This window comes from Hydra vulgaris, chromosome 01 (assembly GCF_038396675.1).
Source record: "Hydra vulgaris chromosome 01, alternate assembly HydraT2T_AEP".
NCBI classification, from domain to species: Eukaryota; Metazoa; Cnidaria; class Hydrozoa; order Anthoathecata; family Hydridae; genus Hydra; species Hydra vulgaris.
The window spans coordinates 18,573,388-18,596,500 of NC_088920.1; the positions used below are offsets into that span (position 1 = coordinate 18,573,388).

Consider the following 23,113-nt stretch of genomic DNA (forward strand, 5'->3'; position numbering starts at 1 on the left):
TTTTAAGTGAGAATATTATATATAATTAATTGAAGAGTAAAGAATATATGGGTTCTGAAATGCTTAAGTTTTTATTTATTTTAATATTATTGGTTTCAGCTCCTATGTTTTAAAGATAATTTCACTAGGGGTGTACAGAAATAAAAATATTTTTTTAAAGGTTGCTGATAATGGTGAATTCTTTGAAATCCAACCCAAGTGGGCTGAAAATATTATTATTGCATTTGCTCGCATGAATGGTAAAACTGTTGGTTTTGTTGGAAATCAGCCATTAAAACAAGCTGGTAAGTTATCTTTATAATTTTACTTTTTATAAAAAAAAAAATTTATTTTATTCTTTTGTATTTTTTTTATGGTGAATAGTTTTTGTGCAGAAGGTTAATATTTGCTGAGTCAACATTTTTTCCTTATTTTTATCAATAGAAATTGTTTACTTTAATGAGAGCTAATATTTCTAGTAGCATTTGTGTTTGTTTTACGTGCAAAAACTTTAAATAGCTTTCTGGTTGATACTTGTTGCTTATTTAAATAACATAAAATGGATAAAAAATATTAATTTTGAAGGTAATTTTTTAAAACAAATATTTGTTTAGGATGCTTGGACATCAATGCATCGATAAAAGCAGCTCGTTTTGTGCGCTTTTTAGATTGTTTTAATATTCCAATTATTACTTTTGTTGATGTTCCCGGATTTCTGCCAGGTTTGAATTGTTTGTACATTTTTTAATGTATATGTTATTTAAAAAAAGTTTATACAAAATCTACATTTCACACTTTCACAAACAGAAATTATTTTTATTTGTTTGTTTGGTTTGTTCAAGATATTTTTCTTAAATAATGAAGTTCTAAAGAAGTTCATTATAGTTTTACAATTTTTCTAATGATTTGTATAATTCTTAATGATATAATTTTTTTCTCCTTTCAAAAGTGTTAAGTGAAAAACGTAAAGTTCATTATGTCAAAATGTTTAAGCATAAGTCTCTCAGTATAATAGATTAAATTTGCGAAATCAACTAGAAAAATTTACTTTGTGTGTTAAAAAAGTTTTCAAGTGAATCTTCTTCACAAATGGAATTTCTTTTGTGATTTTAAAAATAATCTTGATTACTTTTAGTTGGTGTTAATTTTAGTTGGTGTTAAGCTCTTAGCTTGAACCTCTGAATTATCATTCAACTAAGTCCTTTTACTGCAAGTTCTTCATGCTCAAAAAACTTCTTTTTCTTCCACATCAATGCTCTAAAATTCTCTGTCATCATATTTTCATATTTTTTATATTTTAAAAAAATTTATAATTTTTTAAAGCTTCTGCAAACAGTTTTCTTGCTTTTCGACTCATTTCTTTGTTTTCTTTTTCCTTTTTTGTGATATTGAATATACCTTTTAAAAATAAGAAATTTTATAATAATTCTTAAGTTCCTGCCAGGCGTTTAAAACACCCTACATTTTTAGGCAGTCGATTTTAAACCAAGGTATAACTTTAATTTCTAAAATCAACAAAATATGAACCACCCAAAAGATTCTTTTTAAACTTGAATAAGCTAAAATCAATATATACTTTATTATAAAAGATTTTATTATTAAGAACTTTATATAGCATACATTTATAATTGATTTTTAACTTACTTAAAAATATAAAAGTTTATAAAACAATATTTAGACAACAAAGTAATTGGTTGCAATATGAATTAATTTTTGCCTGTAAATTTTTCATATTGAAACTTAATTTTCAAAAAATATTTTTTTTAATAAAGTTTCTAAATTTTTATAATTTAATTTTTTTTTTCCTTAGGTGTTCATCAAGAACATGGTGGTATTATTCGTCATGGTGCAAAACTTTTATATGCATATGCTGAAGCCACTGTTCCAAAGATCACATTTATTACTAGAAAGGTATTTCAAATAAAGATAATTCAACTCTTTTTTTAAATGTTTTATCATGATTTGTCTATATCAATTTTTTATTTTGATTGAAAAAATCAAATATTCATTTTATTTTCCTTGTTTAAAAAAGTCTTTTACTGATTGTAAAAAGAAACTTTGTGGGTTTGTTATAGTATCAAAAATAATAAAACAACACAATACTTCTTTTTTCCATGTACATTAAAATATAGATTTTAAATATAAAACATTTTTCTGATATTAAGACTAAAATATGTTTGGCTCAATATAAACAAATGCTATGAGAAATATATTTCAATTGATATTTTAAACTAAACAAGGAAAAACATACAAAAATGCAAGGCAATTTCTTGGGCTACTAAACAGTGTACTGAGTACTTCTATGCTTTGAGTCAAGTTCTTTAACAAATTTAAAAATAAATAAAGTATCAAAAACTATAAAATACAAAAAATCATAGTCATCACCAAGTTCTCTAATTTTATCATTCACTAATATTCATGGTCTTCGAAGTAACTTTCATTTTGTTGAGTCTTATCTCTTGCAAAGTTAGTTCACCAGACCTTGCTCTTTGTGAGACTAATTTGAGTTCAGCTGTCTCATCTTGTGATCTTAGTGTTGATGGTAATCTTCCTTTAATTCGTAAAAACTCCAACAGTCACATACCTGGCCTGAGCATTTACATTTGTAATAGTTCACCCATTTGTCAGGAACTAGGTTTGAATCCACAGACTATTCTCTTATGTGCTTTTGTTTAGCACCACTTCACTTTGCTTTTCTCTTTGTTCTTTATCGCTCTCCATCTCAAAACTGCAATCTTTTTGATGTTATTTCTGATCATATCGACCAAGCCCTCTCTCTTTATCCATCAGCCAATATTCTTGTTTTTGGTGACTTAATGCTCATCCACTGAATGGCTTGGATCTAGTGTCAGTGACTCTGCAGGCGTTAAAGCACACAACTTTTGCCTTTCTCAATCCCTAACTCAAATAGTCAACTTTCCAACTCGCTTTCCAGACAACCCGAAATATTTACCTTCTCTACTCGACTTATATCTTGTTTTTGATTCTAGTCGGTGCTTAGTTTCTCCACATTGACCCTTACGTGCTTCTGATCACAGTTTGATCTCTCTAAAACTATTATCTCACTCTTCTTCTTCATCTGAATCCCCCTATCATCGTACCTCTTACAACTACCTTAAAGCTGACTGGGACTCTTTCTGTGATTTTCTTTGTGATGGCTCTTAGGTAGAAATCTTTTGTCTTCCTGCTGACAAATGTGGTTCTTACATAACTTTGTGGATTCAGGTTGGCATGGAATTTTTTTATTCCCTCTCGACGATTCCATGTCAAGCTTCACTCATCTCAAATGAAATTTCCAATCAAAATTGGTACTTACATATCTATCAGCAAAACAATTCTCCATAAAACAGACGCCTGTTTATTACTGCTAGAAACCTTTGTAAAAAGGTTTTGTCTAATGCCAAAGCCCGCTATTCTCAGGTTATGAAATCTCGTATTTTATTACAAAAATTAGGCTCTCATGACTTCTGGAGAATCTTTTATAGTATCATTAATAAGGGCAAATCTTTAATTCCACCTCTCTTGTATGGTTAAGACTTTGTCACCTCACCTAATGACAAAGCTGAGTTGTTTGCTAAGATCTTTTCATCAATATCATCTCTTGATTCCACTAGTTGCGTTTGATTACGCCATCAAAACAGGTTGATTCATTGCTCGACATTCATATCACTCCAGCTTCTGTATCTAAAGTGATTTCCTGCCTAGACACTTCTACAGCTTGTGGCCCAGACAACATACCTGTTATAGTCTTGCAGAAGTGTTCTCCATAGCTGTTGGTTATACTTTCAAAACTATTTAGCAAATGCTTATCAGAGTCTTGTTTTCCAGCCTGTTGGAAAGTGACATCTGTTATCCCTATTTTCAAAAATTCTGAAGAGCAATCTGATTCGTCTAACTACCATCCCATTAGTTTTTTTCCTATCATAAGCAAGGTTTTTGAATCTTTAATTAACAAAAACTTAATTTCTTATCTTGAATCTAATAACTTACTTTCTGATCATCAATATGGATTTTGATCTTCTCGTTCTACAGCTGATTTGGTAATAGTAATAACCGATAGGTTTTATTGTGCATTAGATAAAGAAGGAGAGATTAAGGCCATTGCTCTTGACATTTATGAAGCTTTTGATAAAGTTTGGCATGCTAGTCTTCTCCATAAGCTTTCTTATGGTGTATCTGGTAACATCTTTAAGATTATTGAATCCTTCCTTTCCAATCGTAGTATAAAAGTTGTCCTCAATGGACAGCACTCTTCTTCTTGTTCTGTAACTTCAGGGACTCCTCAAGGTTTAATTCTTGGCCCTTTACTCTTTTTAATTTACATTAACGTTCTTCCAGATATTCTCACATCTAAGGGGGCATTTTCGCTGATGATACTACCATTGTTGTGATAAGAAGCCAACACTCTCTGAATGCTTGGAGAGGGCATTTGAGCTTGAAAAGGATCTCACTTCTGCTACAGCATGGAACTCACTGTGGCTGGTGAACTTTATTTCAGATAAAACTGTCGCAATAATTTTTAGATCTTCCCATATTTATGAACGGTAATGTACTCGATGAGTCATTTACCCTTCATCTTCTAGGATTAACTCTTACTTACGATCTTTCTTGGAAACCATATATCTAATCCGTTGCAAAATTAGCATCTGCTAAGGTTGCATCTCTTTATTGAGCACTTTCTTACTCTGGACTCTATTCTCTATCTCTATAAGTCTCCAATCCGGCCTTGTTTGGAATACTGTTGCCATATCTGGAGCGGTCTAATGATGCCCTTTCTATTTTAGACAAGGTGCAAAAATGCATTGTAAATATAGTTGGACCTGCTCTTGCAGCCAACCTTCAACCATTTTCCCATCGTCGTAATGTTGCTTCTCTTTCTCTTTTCTACAAATACTATAATGGGCACTGCTCTAATGAGCTAGCGCCTCTTGTGCTATCTACTAAAATTCATTCTCATGTTACTCGTCATTCAATTAAGTCTTCTTTTTCTGTGACTGTTTCTAAGTGCTCCAAAAACTCTAGTTTTTGGAGCACTTAAATGTCTAGTCCTCAAACGTCAGTTCTTTGGAATTTGCTTCCTTCATCTAGCTTTCCTGATTTGCAATCTTTAAAGTCGTCTGTCAATCGTTATTTTGCTCTACAATCTTCATCTTTTCTCTTCCAGTAACTTCTAACTCTAATTAGTGGTTGTTTGCAGCCTTGTTGGAAGCAAAGATGTTTAAAAAACATGACGATGCTAAATTAAAGATGTTAAATTAAAAAAAAAAGTATTTTACAAAGTTATCATTTAAATAAAATAACATTAACATTAAGTTTGTCAAAAAATTATATATTGACATCTTTATTTCTTTAAAATTTTCACTGCTTTTCCTGTTTTTTCTAATTCCTTCTATTCCAGAATAGTTTATTAGAAAAAAGTAGGAGTTTATGAGTTAACTAATTGTTTGGTTGTATTTTTATTTTTTTTTATTTATTATATTTTATTTATTTATTTGATTTTTTTTTTCTTTTATGTAGTTATAACAGAATTCTTTTGTTGGTGAATAAACAAATATTAAAATAATTAAAAATTTTTGGGAAAATGTTTATAAAATAAATTTGTCACTAGTCACTTTTTTCTTACTTTTTAAGGATTTTACAGCACTTTGCTGTAACTATGTTATTTTTTTCAGTTAAAAATATTTACTTTTTACAGTTTTGAAAAAACTGAAATATTCGGGTAATTGCAGTCACTAGAACAGACACTCAAAACAACAAAAGGAATTTTCTTTATAATCAAAGGCCTCCAAGTAAAGGAGCTTGAATAGAGAAAATGTATTCCAACTGATAAAATCAGTTGAAATACCTTAGAAACGTAAAATTTTAAAATGTGATATCAGTTTATTCAATGGAATAATGCTTGCTGGTTTAGAAAATATAAAACAAATTTTCAATCCAGTAAACACATTTCATACTTTTTTTGGTCTGGCTTTTATGACAAATATTTTCTGGTCTAGAGCAATAATCTAAGTTTTAAAAAAATTACAATATCGTTTTACAAATCAACTTGTTTAGTTTGAGTTGTTTAAGTTTTTTTGAAGCATACACGCATATGGTGGTACTCACTGGAACTTTTAAGCTATAAAACTTAATATCATATGAAATGATCCCATTGTTTTTTTTTTTTTTTTTTTTTTTAATTAAACAGGAAAAAAATTTTTTTTTTCCTGTTGAAGTAAAAAAATATTTTTCTCAATATTGATTTTTTGTTGTTGTTTTAAGAAATTTTTTTAATATTTTTACTACACTCATTTTAAATATTTTAAATATAACAATTTAATTTGCAAATTAACAATTAGTTGACTATAGTTTGTATATTAGCTTTTATATTCTATGCATTTATTATAGGCTTATGGTGGTGCTTATGATGTCATGAGTTCTCAACATTTAAGAGGAGATACCAATTATGCGTGGCCAACTGCTGAAGTTGCTGTAATGGGAGCCAAGGTTACTTTTTATGCCAATAATACATACATTTATTAGCCTAATGTATTTTTTAATTATGTTAAAAACAGAAAAAAAAATAGAGTTTAAAGCAGTAAGAGAAATTTGCCATAGAAAAAAGATGTTATAATTTTTTTTATTCTTTTGCTTTAGGGAGCTGTGCAAATTATCTTTCGAGGAAAAGATCCCGAAAAAATGGGTAAGATACATAACAATTTTATATTATAAAAAACAAAGTTTTTCATGTTAGGTCTCAAAAGTAGTGAAATTATAAAAATTTCAAAAATAACAATTATTTAACATTACTTTATATGAATTTTTTTAGATTTTGTTGCATAAAAACTATGGCTTTTTAATATAAAATGGTTTTTAATATCATGCGTGGTACTTTGAAAATATTTTTCAAATTTTGTTTTAAGCACCCCCTTCCTATCTTCTCTAGTATACTTACACATATGCATATACTCTAAACATGTACACATATACACACACTAATTCACATACATATGCATGCGATATATTATATTATACTATACACATTATACTATTATACAAACATACGTAGGTGTGTTTAGTATAATATTAATTTGTACTGTAATTTTTTTGCAGCTCACGATGAAAAAGAATATGTTGACAGATTCGCCAACCCATTTCCTGCAGCTGTAAGAGGTAAAAAAAAATTTCTAAACCATCTTGTTTTCCGAATTAAGTACATTTACATTGACTTTTTATATATTTAAGAAAGAGAATTTGTTTCTGGGTATTATTTATAAACCGTTAATTATAACTCATTTATTTTAAGGATACATTGAGGATATTGTACATCCAAGCAACACTCGTGCGCTTATATGCAACGATTTGGAATTACTGACAAAAAAAGATCTTAAAAATCCATGGAAAAAACATGGTAATATTCCACTGTAAAAGATAATATATCAACTTTTTGTTCTGTGAAATTTGAGTGCCTAAACCAAATTGGAAATCAAATATAAGAATTTTTTTAGTGCTTGTATTTTTTATTTTTTTTTTAATATTTTTTTTTTAAACCTTTTTCTCTTCATTTGAAAATTTTATTTTTCCCTTCGTTTAGAAATTTTTTATTTACGTGTTAACTGTCTGATAAAAATTTAACGTATAATTGTAAAACAACTGTGTTGTGATGACGTTTAGTTGGATAGTGGCGTTTTTTTTATATATATATATATATATCCGATTTTCATAAATGTCACTAGTCATCATGCATCAAAGTTCATTAATTTCAGTCACACTACAAAAAAATGATTTTAATTTTTAATCTATATTTATAATATGAGTAATGAAAAAGAGAAGTTCATTTTTATTGAGTGCCATACAGAGTTGTTAGTCCTTGGCCTTGCTTTAAAGTCAAAAATTAAGGCCTTGGCCTTGACCTTGATTGTTTTGGCCTTGGCCTTTATAATAAAATACATGAAATTAAAGAATTGAAAGTTTTCATTCTTTATTTTACGTAATTAATTACGTAGTTAATCATTCTTTGTTTTACGTAATTACTTTATTAACGTAAGGCAAAAATTTAAGTCTATGGTCTTGAAAATGTTTGCGTAGGCGTTGGCCTCGAAACTCTTATCCTTGGTTTTGGCCTTGCTACTTTTGGGATTTTTAACAACTGGTGCTATACCGTGTGAAATTTTTTATTACCAAAAGGGTTAACTTTGGTTCAAAGAATATCTATCAAGCAGAAAACAGTTAATACAATATGAAATAGATAAAACGTCCAAAAATATATTGACATGCGGAGTTCCTCAAAGCTCGATTTTAGGACCGCCATTATTTTCACTTTATATAAACAATTTATCTTTTACATCAAACTTATTAAATTTTATTTTATTTGCGGATGACTCCAACCTGTTTTATTCACAGGGATATTAAAACGCTTTTTACAGTGGTTAATGAAGAGTTAAGCAAAGTAAACGAATGGTTTAATATGTAATAAACTATCGCTTAACGTAACAAAAACTAAGTATATACTATTTCATAAACAAAATAAAACGGATAATCTTCCCCTAAAATTACATGATCTGAAAATAAATATTACAAGACAAACATTTGTAAATTTCTTAGGCGTTATTTTAGATGAAAATATATATTGGAAGACTCAAGCTCTCTGGAAAGAAAACTTTCAAGAAATATTGCAATAATGTATAAATCAAAACCATTCTTAAACATTAGATCTTTAAAAAATTTATATTTTTCTTTTATACATAGTTATTTAACTTACGGAAATATTGCATGGGCAAGCACAAATTACACAAAGTTGAAAAAAAATCATTCAAAACAAAATCATGCTTGCCGAATTGTATTTGGAGCAACAAGAAATGTGCCTTGCGAGCCACTTCTAAGTAAGCTTGGATCATTAAACGTGTACAAAATTAATATATATTTAGTCTTACAATTTATGTATAAAATAAAACACGAACTACCTCCAACAATATTTTAGTAAAATAAGTCGTAAATACCCCACCAGATTTTCCGGAAACGATTTTGTAATTCCAAAATTTAATCTAAAGTTATGTTCTTATCCTATTCAGTATCGGGGACCTTTTTTATGGAAAAGTTTTAAACAAATTGTTTATAATAAAAAACAAATACTTCCGCAATTCAAAGCTAATTTAAAATATCATCTAGTAAATATGGATTTTAATATTCTAAATATTGCCGGTCTTTTTTAGAAGTTATCAAAATAAATTTATAATGATACATTTACCTAAACAACTTTAACATATTAACTACCAAAAAACTAAAAATAAGAAGATCAATTATTATTATTAAGAATATCAATGTCTTTATCACACTTCGTTAAAAATGTTTACTTTTGAATATTTAGTCTTGAAGTTTAAAAAGTTTTATTGTTATGTTTCATTTAATCTAAACATGCAGTATCTTTTTGTAAATTATCTTATATTTATTTTATTTTTGACACTTTTATATATTTTATGTTGTTGTGGATGGAATTTTATTCATTTTATTATAAAAACGAGGCAACATGTATATATATGTATGTGTGTATGTGCCATGTGCGTATGTGTGTATGTATAAACACATATATATTTATACATTTTATATCTTTCTTAACTAGGTTTACTCTTAACTTTTTTGTTTCTTAACTTCTTATACTTGACGTTTTGTAAAAAATTTGTAATATTTTACGGACTTGTAAATTACGATCGTAATGGGGCTTGGAGATAAGGCTAATTGATGTCTTCTTCTTACTGCAGCCATTTCCTTTTGTTATATTTGTACGTTGTATATATTCTTAACAGCGAAAATTAATGAAACTACTACTAACTACAACTAAACTACTACTACTAATTGCTTCGTTTCACATTCTCGAAAAACCAAGATTTCTTTCATAGAGGCTAACAGAGATGGGGTTGCAGCAGTTCTGCAAGCGGGTCTAGCAATACCTGACATTATAAAGGTAGATGATGTTCCTGAAGACATCAGAGCTATTTTTAAAACAAAACATCCTTCTCAAGTTATGATGGTCTTGTTGCATCCAATGGACTTAAAATGTACCACAAGGATCGGTTTTAGGACTTATGCTTTTTATAATGTAAATGATTTTACAAAAAAGTTGAGCAATAAGCCAAAGCTATATGCTGATGGTTAAATAAGTAGGTGGTTGAATAGAAATAATCATTCTCTACAATTAGATCTTGTCATGTTATTTAACAGGACAAATAAACGGCTAATCAGTTTTAATAAAGATAAAAGTAAAATCATTCATTTGGTCGTGATAATCCGAAAATGAAGTATACTTTTTAATATAATGCTACAGAAGCCGATATCATTCAACATGAACTAGTAGTAAAGTCATTGGAAAGAGACCTAGGTATTTATGTTTCGGACTATTTAAAATGAGAATAACACATTTAAAAAATATTAAGGCGAATCAAAAATTGGGTATGTTTAAACACGCAATTCTCTATCCAGATGAGACGTCAACGAAGTTGTTATGTACGTCACTCGTTTGGCCGCACTTGGAATATGTTTTTCAAATGTGGAACCCATATTTTATTTAAGGTATAAATTTAATCGAAAAAATTCATCAAAAAGTTACATAAGAAAGGGAGCCAGTTACAAGCAAAGATTAAAGTAAATGGGCTTACAAAATCTATCAAATAGAAGAGTAAAGGAGGATCTTATCCAAATATACAAACTCAGAAACAAACATGGTTCTATTAATTGGCATCATGTATCAGAGTGATTGGGCAGGCTTTCCAGAGAAAACGATTAAAGTTTTTGTCGAAACATTATTTCTTCACGAATCGTATAAATAAAAAGTAGAATCGTTTGAACAGTGAAATTGTCAATGCGATTTCTATGATTGGCTTAAAAAAAACTTTAAAAATTTAGCAAAAAAACTGTTAAAATCTAAAATTTAGAGTTGTTAGATTCTTTCTTGAGACTCTCAAGATCGGTTATAAATTGGTACACTTGGAACTTAAAATTGGAGGACTTGCAAAAAAATTCTGAAACCTAAAGCCCTGCCCTAGTGCCAAACAAAATTCACAGACTGGTCAAACGTTGACTATGTTCAGGATTGAGCTCCGCGTCACACAGCAAGTGCAGGGCAGAAATGGTTGTCTGAGAACTTAAATTTTGGTCAAAAAGGAATCTGATCACCTAGCTCACCAGGCCTTAATTCTCTGGATTACTCGATATGGGCTCAAAATTCAAGCAATGGCATGTAAATGCTAACAAAGCAATATCGACGTCCTGAAGAAATCTGTTGCCGAGGCATAGAACAAAATGCCAATTATATAAGTTTGCTCATAGATATGATATTCAATCACACTAAAATTGTTAAGTTTTTAATGTCATTGTTATTACTATTTTATTTTTCTCAACCCTAAACACGAACCTTGTGTAACCATGGTTACACAGTACATTATACTTAGGTACACTATAATCAGATATAAGCTTAAACACGAACCTTGGTTGAGGTATATTGTAATGAGCGAAATAGCAACATTTTTCTAACAATACGTTTTAGATAATGAAATCTTCAGAGATGATTCAAAAATATTTTTCAACTAAAATTATTCAAAAAACATCTTAAAATTTTTAAAATCGAATCAGGGGATCACCTAAAAAACCAAAAGCTGAAAATATTGTGCACAATATTATTTGACATAAGGCTAGATTATCTTCATAATAATTTTTTACTGCGATCAATAATGTTATGAGTGACTTAGGTTGCTTTAGGTAGTTTAGGTTGCTTTAGTAGGTTTTTTTTTTTTTTTAGTCAAAAAATTATTTTCCAAGGGGTAAGCCTGTGAAAACAAGTTTTTAAAAAATAAATATTTAAAGAAGTTAAAAACCTGCTCGTACATCCTATGCTACATATTTAATCTAGGTGTATGTTCAAAATTTTATCAAAAAGGGCGAGTGCTTTCGCCTGGGTTTTCCGCTCAGTGGTGGTACCCACAAAAACGCATAAACTGAGAAAAAACTGCTAAAAATAAAAACTAAAAAAAAATTATACTTTTTGTTTTTTGATAAAGAGTCGTAAACAGCAGTCTCAATTACTACTTTAAACAAGGTTGGTGTTTCGGAGTTCACTGCGCACAGTGGGCCAGGTATATGGGAAGTGGTGGACAAAATCTAATTATTACCCAATTGGTCCACAAACCTATTTAGATATATAAATAATCATTATGAAATAATATTTATTTTTAACAAGAATATTTTAATTTTTAATAAAATAAAAGACATTTAATTGGCTTAGGTAGTAAAAAAATATTTTTTTCAATATCAACCTTTTTTAAAAATCAAACAACAAATTGTGTTTAGCTACAAAGAAAAAGAAGAAGGTGGAGCTGATTCCCTCAGCAAAGCCAAAACTTCACTGGGGTATTTTTTTAAACTCTTACCATTTTTTTTTATGACACTTTCTTAATGATGTTATGACAGGATCACTAGATACAAGTAGCCTGTTAACTAGGTCACGATTTGTGTCAATTCTGGAAGTCTTTCTACTGAAATCTTCCCTAAACTTTTTAAAATCCTTGTTACAGGCCTTTTGGGCCTCCTCTGACATCAGTCCAATTGGCAAGTACTGTCTAGCAATGATGGCATGGCCATGAACTAAAATTTTGTGTACTGATTGTGCCATGTAATACCAGGAATACTTAGATATGTAAAGTTAAAGAGCAGTAATACAGAACTCTTTAAATTTGACAGTGTCAATTTCAAATCCAGATGATAAAGTGACTAGTATGATGTAAAAATAAAATAAAAGAGTTTCATCTACTTTCAAAATTTTGGCAGTTGATTGATAGTTTGCAAAGGCTCGTCGGGCAGTGTTACCATCATTACTGGTACCTACAAATTGTATATATGTGATAGTTAACCTGATGATTTATATAAAAGTATTTATGTAATTTCACTTACCAGATCCTCCACTTTTTGGGAAATCCACAACTAGTCCCATTTGGTTCATAAATTCTGTCTGTATACGTTTCTTCACTTGCATAACATTTTCTTTATCTTCTATAGCTCTAGACTGCCACTTTTGAGTTTCTAGTTTATATCCAATATGCAATACCATCTCAAAAAACCTAATCCAGGCATGCAGGCTAGAAAGACCATATTTCAATTCTAAATTATTAGAATTGTCCAATTTCAGCACCATTTCTAAGTTATTCATGTTTTTTGGAGACACACCACACACAGAGCAACATTGAGTTGAGTTAGTCACATGAGACAGAATAGTTTGAATTTTGCCATCAATCATGGTCAGTTCAATAATACTTTTGACAACCAGTTCCTTTCCATTAAAAGTAAAATTAAAAACACCACATTTTTTGATTTCAGACTCTAAATATTTTGCTTCTTCTATAACAACTGCTTTGCTTTCATTTTGAAAAGAAAATCTTATTGGACGACAATATGCAGTAGATGATGGCTTTTCATTTCGCCATAATAGTACTTTTTTGTTATTACAGAACCCACTGAGTTCTAGTGGTGCTAAGCAGGTAATGAACAGAGATTCTTCTTTTTTTAAGTTACGATCTCCAGCTTCCTCACTACTAATTTGCTTGTACATGCTTTGCCCAGTAGCCCCATCAAACCCAGCCTTGCAACGCAAAGTCAACCGGGTCAAACCATCTAGCATTGTGCTGATCACAGGAGCTTGCACCTCACAAAGTCTTTTTACTGTATGTTTTAATAATTCTTGTAGTGGTACATGTGCTGAATAATCATCAACAAAGATGTTCTCTGGATAGCACTTAGCTTTGGACAATCTTATGTTGTTGTATGAAGGATATATATGGCAGTCACGTTCTTCAGCTCCATTCCTCATAAGTTGGTAGGTTGATTTTGACATGCCACCATCTATAATTAATGCCAGACCTTCATCAGGTGTATACTTTTTAAATTGACTAGAAGGTTCTGATATCTCAGCAACTTGCTTGGCAGCCTCATAATTATACTCATTTCTTAATTTAAGCCTTGCTGAGTGGAGCAACTCATCACTAGAAAAATTATTTATAATATCATTAAGTCTTCTCCTTTTGGTTTTGTCAGAAGCAACTTTAAAGGAACAACTTGGTCTTCCACCAATCTTATGTAATTGACTAGAATTATCAGGCTTAGATATATTATTACTGTATGTAGATTTAAAGTCCTGAGTCAACCAATTTTTATTTTTACTCTCAAACTTTATGTTTCCTCGGTTTGCATCCTTCCATTTCTTTTGATAAACTTTTAAAAATGCAGCACACCCAGTAGAACCCAAATTCATAGAGACTAAAATAGCTTCTACAGACAAAGAAAATGATTTATCACTCGGATTTAGTTGGTCATGCCGTATACGGTTATGGACATCACTTATCTTCATATCAACTACAAAAAAATTAATTTAAAATTATTAGTGCAACCACTATAAACTAATATAACATGAATATGGCCATTATTTTTATTTCAGATATATTAAATTAGGCCAGTACAATAAGCACAACACCTAATAATGACAACAAACCAAAAAATAGGTTTGTCGCGAATAGCATTTTACAACAATATATACTTTTTAAATGTTTACCAAACCTAAAGGGGCAGCTATGAGCAGAATAAAACAGCACCAACAGGCTGTACATATATTGTATTAACTTATTCTAACATTAATATGCTGTTCCAGCAGGTTCTAAACTATATGAGCCACTTTTAACATAATATTTTTATACTATAAACAAGAATCTTACCTTTATATTTCAAAATAAAACTGTGACTTTAATACAAGACCTTGGAATTTGTTATGGTATTTTTTGGAAAGCTATCAAATTAAATTTTAATAATATGTCAATTAATTTCGCATATGTTAAATAATTTAAAAGTTATTTGTTGTTATAGTTATGTTGTTATGGTATATTAAAAAAAAAAAAAAAATTAATTCATCATTATATTCAATTGTAAATAATAATTGTACATTTATGATGTACAATTAAACTACAAATAATGTTTTAAACCATACATTATGCTCTTATAAATATAATGTACTAAGTAGTTGGAAGTATTTCGAAATTTTTTTTTGAGGTTTTGTCTACCACCTGGCCCACTGTGCTGCGGGGAGAAACTACTTTAGCATGGTACTGTCAGGGAGAAAACTGTCCGCGGAGTAAGTTGTCCGGTCGGACATTTTACTCCGGAGTAGAACGTCCTAGTTTGTCCTATCCGTCCGTCTAGGACAATTTACTCCGGAGCAAACTGTCCTACGTTGGAGTAAACTTAATTCTTAATTTTTTGCGGATTATTCACTTCGGACCACTCAAGCAATATGTTTTAGCGTTTGTTTAAACGATGGTTTGAGAACTCGCGCATTATTCTGCGGCATAAAGAAAACTTTAACACTTTATATACTAAGGCATAATATTTTTATAATTAACATAGTAGTATTATGCGTCATGTAACTCATACAAATAAACCTGAAGCTTTTTAGTTCACAAGGTCATTTTTTACCGGTTTAAAAGTTTAAAAAAATTAAAAAAATGTTAACACCGACATGTTTAGAATGTTTATATTTTGTTTAAGGTTTATGTTAAAAACAGTAAAAAATAAAAATTATTTTTTTATGTTATTTTGTTTGAAATTTATTCTAGATTCAGAATCAGAGCCGTGACCGTAATTTTGATATTAGGGGGCCCTAGGGTTCTTTTAAAGGAGGAAGGGGATAAAAAATTTTGTTAACATTATTTTATGTATATGTTTTTCCCTAATAATTATAATTTTAAAAATTTAATATTATAAGAATAATCGATTTTTTTTAAAGTGAAGTTTTTTCAGCACCTATAGCAACGCCCATAGCAACGGCAATTTCCTGACTTTTAGTAAACTAAATTTTTTATTTAGTATCTAATTGTTTTTGCAACCTTTATTTCATTTTATTTAGTACCTAATTAACTTTTGCCACATATATTACAAATAAATATTTTTAAAATGTGTTTTAAACAGAATTCTTTTTTTTGACCTTGTACAAAGCATAAAATTGAAAACGGAACTTGAAATTTTCAGGGGGTACTCTTCTACAAATACTTGAGGGACTGTAGCAGAATCACAGTAAACTCATGATAATATTTTAAGTTTCGAACAATTATCTTAAATAGAAAATGGATTTTTTATTTTTGCTTTAACTGCTTAGATCTGCAATTATGAGAAAAATTTTTATCGAAAATTTCCAGGCCAGTAAAAACGTTCTGAAACCTTGTAGTGCTTGTTCTTCTAACGTGATAAGTAAGATGTTTACTATGACAAAACAAATAATTTACTTTCTCTGCTCTTTGCTAAAAATAATCTCAACCCATAAACCCTTCTTTGTCATATTTTTTAACTGATTACCTTCCATTCTAAACATGGAAAACATATATTCTCTTTTCATTGGGAGTACAACTAATGGGATAGACCCCTTTAGTTAAGTAAATATTAACATTAAGAAAGTATTGTTCTTCTTTTTCATTATTCACTAAATCCATTTTATTTAAGAAACTAATAAAAGTTTTTTTAAAAATTGCATCTATCAAACTGGTTGACTTTGTCAACCAAATTATATATTTTGACAAAAAAAACCTAATAATGTAGGTCATTTACGAAAAGTTTAAGTAAATAACAGCTAATAATATTAATGATACAAATAACAATGATAAAAATAAAATAACCAACTGAAACAATTACAAAAATGATAAGATAATTTTATAACTAAAAAAAAAATCAGAATTTATTTTTAAAAAACAATAATAATAAGCTAAAGCAGTTGGAAACTGCTTTAGTTTGTCACTATTCTATTAACTAAACCGTTCCAATAATGAAACCTAACTGCATAAACAATAATGATGTTTGTTTGATTAGATAAGGAAAATTCTGTGGGGTTTAAGAAACAGTACAACAGACATATTATAGTTGAGTAAATAAATTTAAAATAAATGTAAATAAATTGTAAAAATGTAAAAAATGTAAAAAAATGTAAAAAATGTAAAAAAATGTAAAAAAATGTAAAAAAAATGTAAAAAAATGTAAAAAAATGTAAAAAATGTAAAAAAAATGTAAAAAAATGTAAAAAAAAAAAAAAAAAGATATTATCTAACTACAGTTAAATCATATTTTGCAATGTTTCCTGAAAATAAAACTAATCCTACCTTTATTGAGTTGAATTCAATTTTTCCTTAACTGTTGGTGAATGATTAATAAAGTAAACTTAAATTCATGGAGGTTTTTTTTTTTTTTTTTTTTTTTTTAGATTGTTCACCTCCCCAAGGCCCGAGGGGGCCACTACAGTCGAGGAGGCTACTCATTTTTTTGTGTTTTTATTATTTTTATTTTTTAGTTGTTATTCGTGGTGCAACCCTCTCTCAACTCTTTAACTCCGAAACACGAGCCTTGCAACCGAGCAAGGCCGCTGCGCGGAGAAACTAAGCTGAGCGCGGTACTTCCAGGGACGTGGTGGGAGTCGAACTCCGAACCTCTCGCTTACAAAGCGAGCGCTCTTACCACTACACCACTACCGCATAAAGGTTTACTAAATTAAAACCATATTTCAACAGTAGGCAAACTAAAATAAAATAATGGCAAAGTTAAAATCAATGAAATAAAGGAATAAAAAAGAATCATTTTTTTAAATATAATTATTTAATAATAAAAACAAATCAAAAACTTCAATTCTTTGAAACCTTATAATAAAATCTTCAAACTCCAACCATAAATTAAAAAAAAAATAAATAAATCCAAATAAGCAAATAAAGCACCCAACATAAATAAAATTATAGACAAAATAAGTATAAATATAAAGAAGAAGAAGAACAATAACGCTTTAAACTAATACTACTCTTTAAGCTAATACTACTATTTAACCTAAATTTCTAACTTATTTATCATAAACTAACTACAACTTAAAAAATCAATCAATTATCTCACTTGTAGTACAATGAAAATGATTACTTAAAATTAAATCTGATATAAAACTTTGACACTCAACTAAAAATGTAACTCACACACATACATATAGATACTAAAATAAAAAAAAGAATAACACCATAATACTATTATGATATGACTCATGTCTTTATCAAAATACAATAATACTACAATTAGTATTATTAGTAGTAACTATATATTAAAATTTTATATAATCAAAAGTATTAATAGATATTTTATTATAGAATTTATAGAAATGGCACTGTAACTCATAAGAGTTGAAACTGAAATTACATTGAATTTCAGTTTATAACAGCCAAAAAGTTAACAAGGATCAAAAACAATACATAAGATCTGAGATTTGAGGTTAAAATTTAAAGTATTTATAAATGTTGTTTTTAAATCGGTTTACATTTGGAGACTCTATGATTTTTTGTGTTAGTACATTCCAGTCATTTACAACTCCTACTTACTAACTTTCTTACTTTGGATTCTATTCTCTATCTCAAATCCGGCCTTGTATGGACTACTGTTGCCATATCTGCCATATCTTTTAGACAAGGTGCAAAAACGGATTGTAAACATAGTTGGACCTGCTCTTGCAGCCAATCTCCAACCATTATCACATCGTGGTGATGTTGCTTCTCTTTCTCTTTTCTACAAATACTATAATGGGCACTGCTCTAAAGAGCTAGCATCTTTTGTGTCATCAACTAAAATTCATTATTGTATTACTCGTCATTCAATTAAGTCTCATCCTTTTTTTGTGACTGTTCCTAAGTGCTCCAAAAGCGCTTATTCGTCTAGTTTTTTTCCTCGAACATCAGCTCTTTGGAATTCGCTTCCTTCATCATGCTTTCCTAATTCATATAATTTGCAATCTTATAAGTCGTCTGTCAATTGTTATCTTGCTCTACAATCTTTATCTTTTCTCTTTCAGTAACTTTCAACATTAATTAGTGGCTGCTTGCAGCCTTGTTGGAAGCGAAGATGTTTAAAAAAAAAAAAAAAAAAATAACTCTATTAGTGAAATTTTTTTGTCTGATTGTGTTATTGACTCCTTATGCATTTTTAATTTATGACCTCTTGTTGATCAATTAGTATTAAAATATTCAATTTGGTTAAGCAAATTTAGTTTGTCAATTTTTTACTAATTTGAACATTTAGATTAATTCATCTTGCCTTATAAAATATATAATAAATTTTGTAAACTTGAAATAGCCTGCTGCCGGGGGCTTCAGTACATACATTGAGTGACAAATAGCCAGACTTGCAGCAGAGTGCTACTACATCCACTAAGAGTTTGGAATGGGGCAGCAGTCTTTTCATTCATTATTCTTTGTTTTTTATTTCTTTTTCTGAAAATTCATATTTATGAATTATGAAAAATCTGAATATTCATATTTAATGTAACAAAAATACAGTAACAATTTGTTGCATACTTATGCTATAGTATATATATATATAATATATATATATATATATATATATATATATATATATATATATATATATATATATATATATATATATATATATATATATATATATATATATATATATATATATATATATATATATATATATATATATATATATATACTATAGCATAAGTATGCAACAAATTGTTACTGTATTTATATATATATATATATATATATATATATATATATATATATATATATATATATATATATATATATATATATATATATATATATATATATATACATATAAAATGTATATGTAAAAAAAATATATGACAAAACTTAGTATATGAAATATATAATGATTATGTATTTCATATACTAAGTTTTATTTTATTTTAGGTAAAGCTACAGTTAAGAGGCATAAAATAATTTTATTTTTTCGCTTGCTGCGCTCTCGTCAGAGGATGCTTTTTAAACATTAGAAATATTAAGTGAAATAATGATAATAAAAAAGATGCTGCCCCATGCCAAACCCTTAGTCGATGTAGTAGCACTTCCTTGTAGCAACAGGCTATAAGATAGTCGATGAATGTACTGTAGCCGGTAAATATTCCTTATGTTTATATTAAAAAGTCACTACTTTGAGCAAGTATTCACACGAGAGCGCAACAAGCGAAAAAATAAAATTATTTTAGGTCGCTTAACTGTAGCTTTACCTTATTTTATTCTAATTCACTTTCAACAAGGCTGTAAGCAGCCACTATTAATTTAGGAGTTACTGGAAAAAAATAGAACTATAGTTGTATGAGTCAGGAAAACAGGAAGATGGGAGAGAGTTACAAAGGATTGAAGTGCGGGGAAAAAAACGATATATTAGCTTATTACTAAATACTAGTATGTTTTATTTTAATGCAGTATATCCCTGTTGAAAGGAGCTATCATCTCTAGTTCTATCTAAAACTAATTAAATTAGTTATTACAATATTATTATTTTTGTAGTAAATATTATTAATATTATTATTATTATTATTATTATTATTAAATAATAATAATAATAATAATAATAATAATAATAATAATAATAATAACAATAATAATAATAATAATAATAATAACTAAATTCAGGAACTAACAATAATAACACTCTTACGAATAAGAACAATGGTGACAGTATTTCTAAAAGTAACTTATATTATACAAAACAAAAACTCTTTATCTCTAAAAACTTTCTTAATTAGTCTTACTACAAAACGTCCGCAATCTTATTTTAAACTATTTTGTCTGATGAAGTTTCACATTATTCAAAGCGGACAACTTACTCCAAGATAGGACAATCTACTCCGGAGTAAAATGTCCTGTCGAACAGTTTACTCCGACGGACAGTTGTCTCCGTGACAGTACTTCCAAAGGCGTAAAGTGGATTTGGAACATCTTTTGTTAAATCTAGTTAGATTGGAGTAATTGTTTTAAAAACATGAGAAACGCTACCATAACATCATGGCTTACTTAAAGTACCGTCAAATTTTGATCGGTTTTTGGTAGGTTTTGGTAGGTAGGATAGGACTTTGATAGGTTTTTGAGCATTTTTGCAAATAAACTCTTTCGTATAAATTTTTTTTTTGAATATTATTTTTTCGATATAACAATATACCTTTTCTTCATAGGATTCAATTAAATATAATTTTTTTTTTGGTTTTAATATATATTTTTTTAAGTCAAAAATGTTATCAATCTCAATCCTTCGTTGGGGGTGGCTTTGATAGTTTATTACTTCTTAAAAGCTTATTAATTAAGCCATCTTCACAAGTGCCATTAATAATTTTTTTGGAGTTTTACTAAATTACAACAAATTTACCAATATATTTTTAAGATTTTACTGGTAAAATTATATATTTAGACAACAACATATCCACAAAATGGACAAAAAAACAAAAAACAATTTGGCGTTAATATGCTAAACATAACATATAATATATAAATATCCTCATTAGAGTAATTGTAATTAGCAGTTATAAAATAATACTAACAAAAAAAAGTATTAATTGTACATAAATATTAAGTACTAATGTACTTTACTTGTTTAACTCCATTTAAAATAAAATAAAAAATACCAAACAACCTAATAATCACATTTTCTGAAGATTTTACAACAACTGGTGTTAAAACCGGACTAGGAACTAGTTGTTCTGTGTAGTGCCTCTAAACTGCTGCAGGGTACTAATTAGTAAAATAAATGTTTGAAAAACAAAGTGTTCATTTTATTAAATGAAATGTTCTGAATTAAATCATTTAGTGAATATTTCTGACATCTTCTGATAGCATATCCGATTCACTAAACAGATTTTATCAATATTTTTTACATTTGCAAACTCTAGTTGATAACTATTATTTGTCTTCGGTAGTTGAAGATGTTGCAATATACTTGAGAAATGTACAGCAAAAACGATGTCTTCTGCAACAGGATAATTAAACAGATTTTTGGTTACTTCTACTTTTCTTAGAAACCTCATATAAAGAATTTTGGGTGTTAGTAAAACCTCAACAATCCAATGTAATTAAATTTCACACTTATTTTAATTTTTTCTGGGTACAACAGGCCAACTCCCTGTAGTTAGAAAATTAAGTTACTTCAATGTTTTCTAATTCAGACAAAGATTCAACATCCTTTGAAGATATTTTTGATTTTTTGCCTTTAATTTGTTGGTTTTTAGATTTTTTCTGCTTTGATGTTTGTCTATAATCAAAGTTATCTATTGTGATCAATTTTCCTGGTGCAATTTTTTTCTCTCTTTTTCTATTAGTTTTTCCTCTGCATCATTGCCACACTACTTCATGAGAATATCTATTACACCCTCATTTAATATTTCTTTTATGGTCTCATCACCATAGTCTTTGTTGAAATCTGGAAGCCGTTTTAATACTTTTTCTCGATTCAATGGATACATGCCTGAAGCTTCGAATCCTGCTTTTAATTTGTCTACTTTCAGAGTATTTTGCAGCTTTGTCAAGAACGCTGGGAAATAGTTTTTTGGAACTGAACCCTTGATTCGTGATTCTCTTCTTCATGTTTGTAAAATCTTCTTCCACTCAACTTTCAAGAATCTAAAAACAACAATATCAAGCGGTTGTAGCAGATGTGTGGCATTTTGGTATTAAACATGTAAACCAGATATTATTTTAAATTATTTCCAATAACAACTTTAGTTGTTATTTGTCTCAAATTTGTCTCATCATAGTTGAATATATTGCTATTAGAAATGTCTCGAAGTGTAATGGATAACTCATTGAAATATGAACATACTGAATTTCGATCAATTTCAGCTCTTGCTGGTTTTACCTTGTCAGCAATTCGAGCAGTCAGATTATTGCGAACAATGAAAAATTTTATCCAATCAGGGCCAGGCAAGTTATTTTTAAATTTTAAATAAGTAACACCCATTCTGTTTATATATCCATCTTATCCAAAGGTAACTTCCAATCTGTCAGGATGCTAATAATTTGTAGAATCTTTTCTTTGGTGGCTGTAATCTGGTCTGTGGGCTGTAATCTGGTCTGCCCTCAAAAGTTTTTCAAATGTCTTAGTTTACTCTTGTTGTGCAGAGTACCATATGGTATACCATAAAACTTGAATGCCTTAAAAATTGATATTCTATTAGTTGAGATATCTAACAAGGCATTTTGCATGGCTTCTTCTGTATAAAATGAATAGAACCGATTACCTGGTTTACGTTTATAAGTTCTCATGAATTCTTCAGCTATTCTTCTTGTGCTATTTT

At 28.8% G+C, this 23,113-nt stretch overlaps 2 protein-coding genes across 3 annotated transcripts in view; one reads left to right on the top strand and one right to left on the bottom strand.

The window, feature by feature from the left end:
• LOC100211938 (propionyl-CoA carboxylase beta chain, mitochondrial) overlaps window positions 1–7,637 on the top strand; it is a 30,018-nt gene extending 22,381 nt beyond the window's left edge. Inside the window, exons 13-19 of the mRNA XM_065787531.1 lie at window positions 161–284; window positions 594–701; window positions 1,790–1,890; window positions 6,367–6,465; window positions 6,616–6,661; window positions 7,072–7,131; window positions 7,265–7,637. Of these exons, the coding sequence (XP_065643603.1) occupies window positions 161–284; window positions 594–701; window positions 1,790–1,890; window positions 6,367–6,465; window positions 6,616–6,661; window positions 7,072–7,131; window positions 7,265–7,386 (660 nt within the window). The 3' untranslated portion in view covers window positions 7,387–7,637. The remainder of the gene's footprint in view (window positions 1–160; window positions 285–593; window positions 702–1,789; window positions 1,891–6,366; window positions 6,466–6,615; window positions 6,662–7,071; window positions 7,132–7,264) is intronic.
• Window positions 7,638–12,233: 4,596 nt separating this feature from the next.
• LOC136075160 (uncharacterized) lies at window positions 12,234–14,774 on the bottom strand. 2 transcript variants are annotated; one of them, XM_065787534.1, is made up of 3 exons: window positions 14,709–14,774; window positions 12,898–14,352; window positions 12,234–12,828 (listed from the first exon to the last, which is right to left on the bottom strand). In XM_065787534.1, the coding sequence occupies exons 2-3, from the start codon at window positions 14,345–14,347 to the stop codon at window positions 12,650–12,652; spliced, it is 1,629 nt and encodes a 542-aa protein (XP_065643606.1). In that variant the 5' UTR covers window positions 14,348–14,352; window positions 14,709–14,774; the 3' UTR covers window positions 12,234–12,649. The 2 variants fall into 2 exon arrangements, with proteins under 2 accessions (XP_065643606.1, XP_065643604.1); XM_065787532.1 differs by lacking the exon at window positions 14,709–14,774 and having other exon boundaries at window positions 12,898–14,434.
• Between the last annotated feature and the right edge of the window lie 8,339 nt (window positions 14,775–23,113).

Bases quoted from the DNA above. Each gene is read 5' to 3' on its own strand.
- LOC136075160 (XM_065787534.1), bottom strand. From the start codon at position 14,347: ATGAAGATAAGTGATGTCCATAACCGTATACGGCATGACCAACTAAAT. The intron at 12,829-12,897 runs GTAAGTGAAATT...TACAATTTGTAG, and splicing joins CCCAAAAAGTGGAGGATCTG to GTACCAGTAATGATGGTAAC.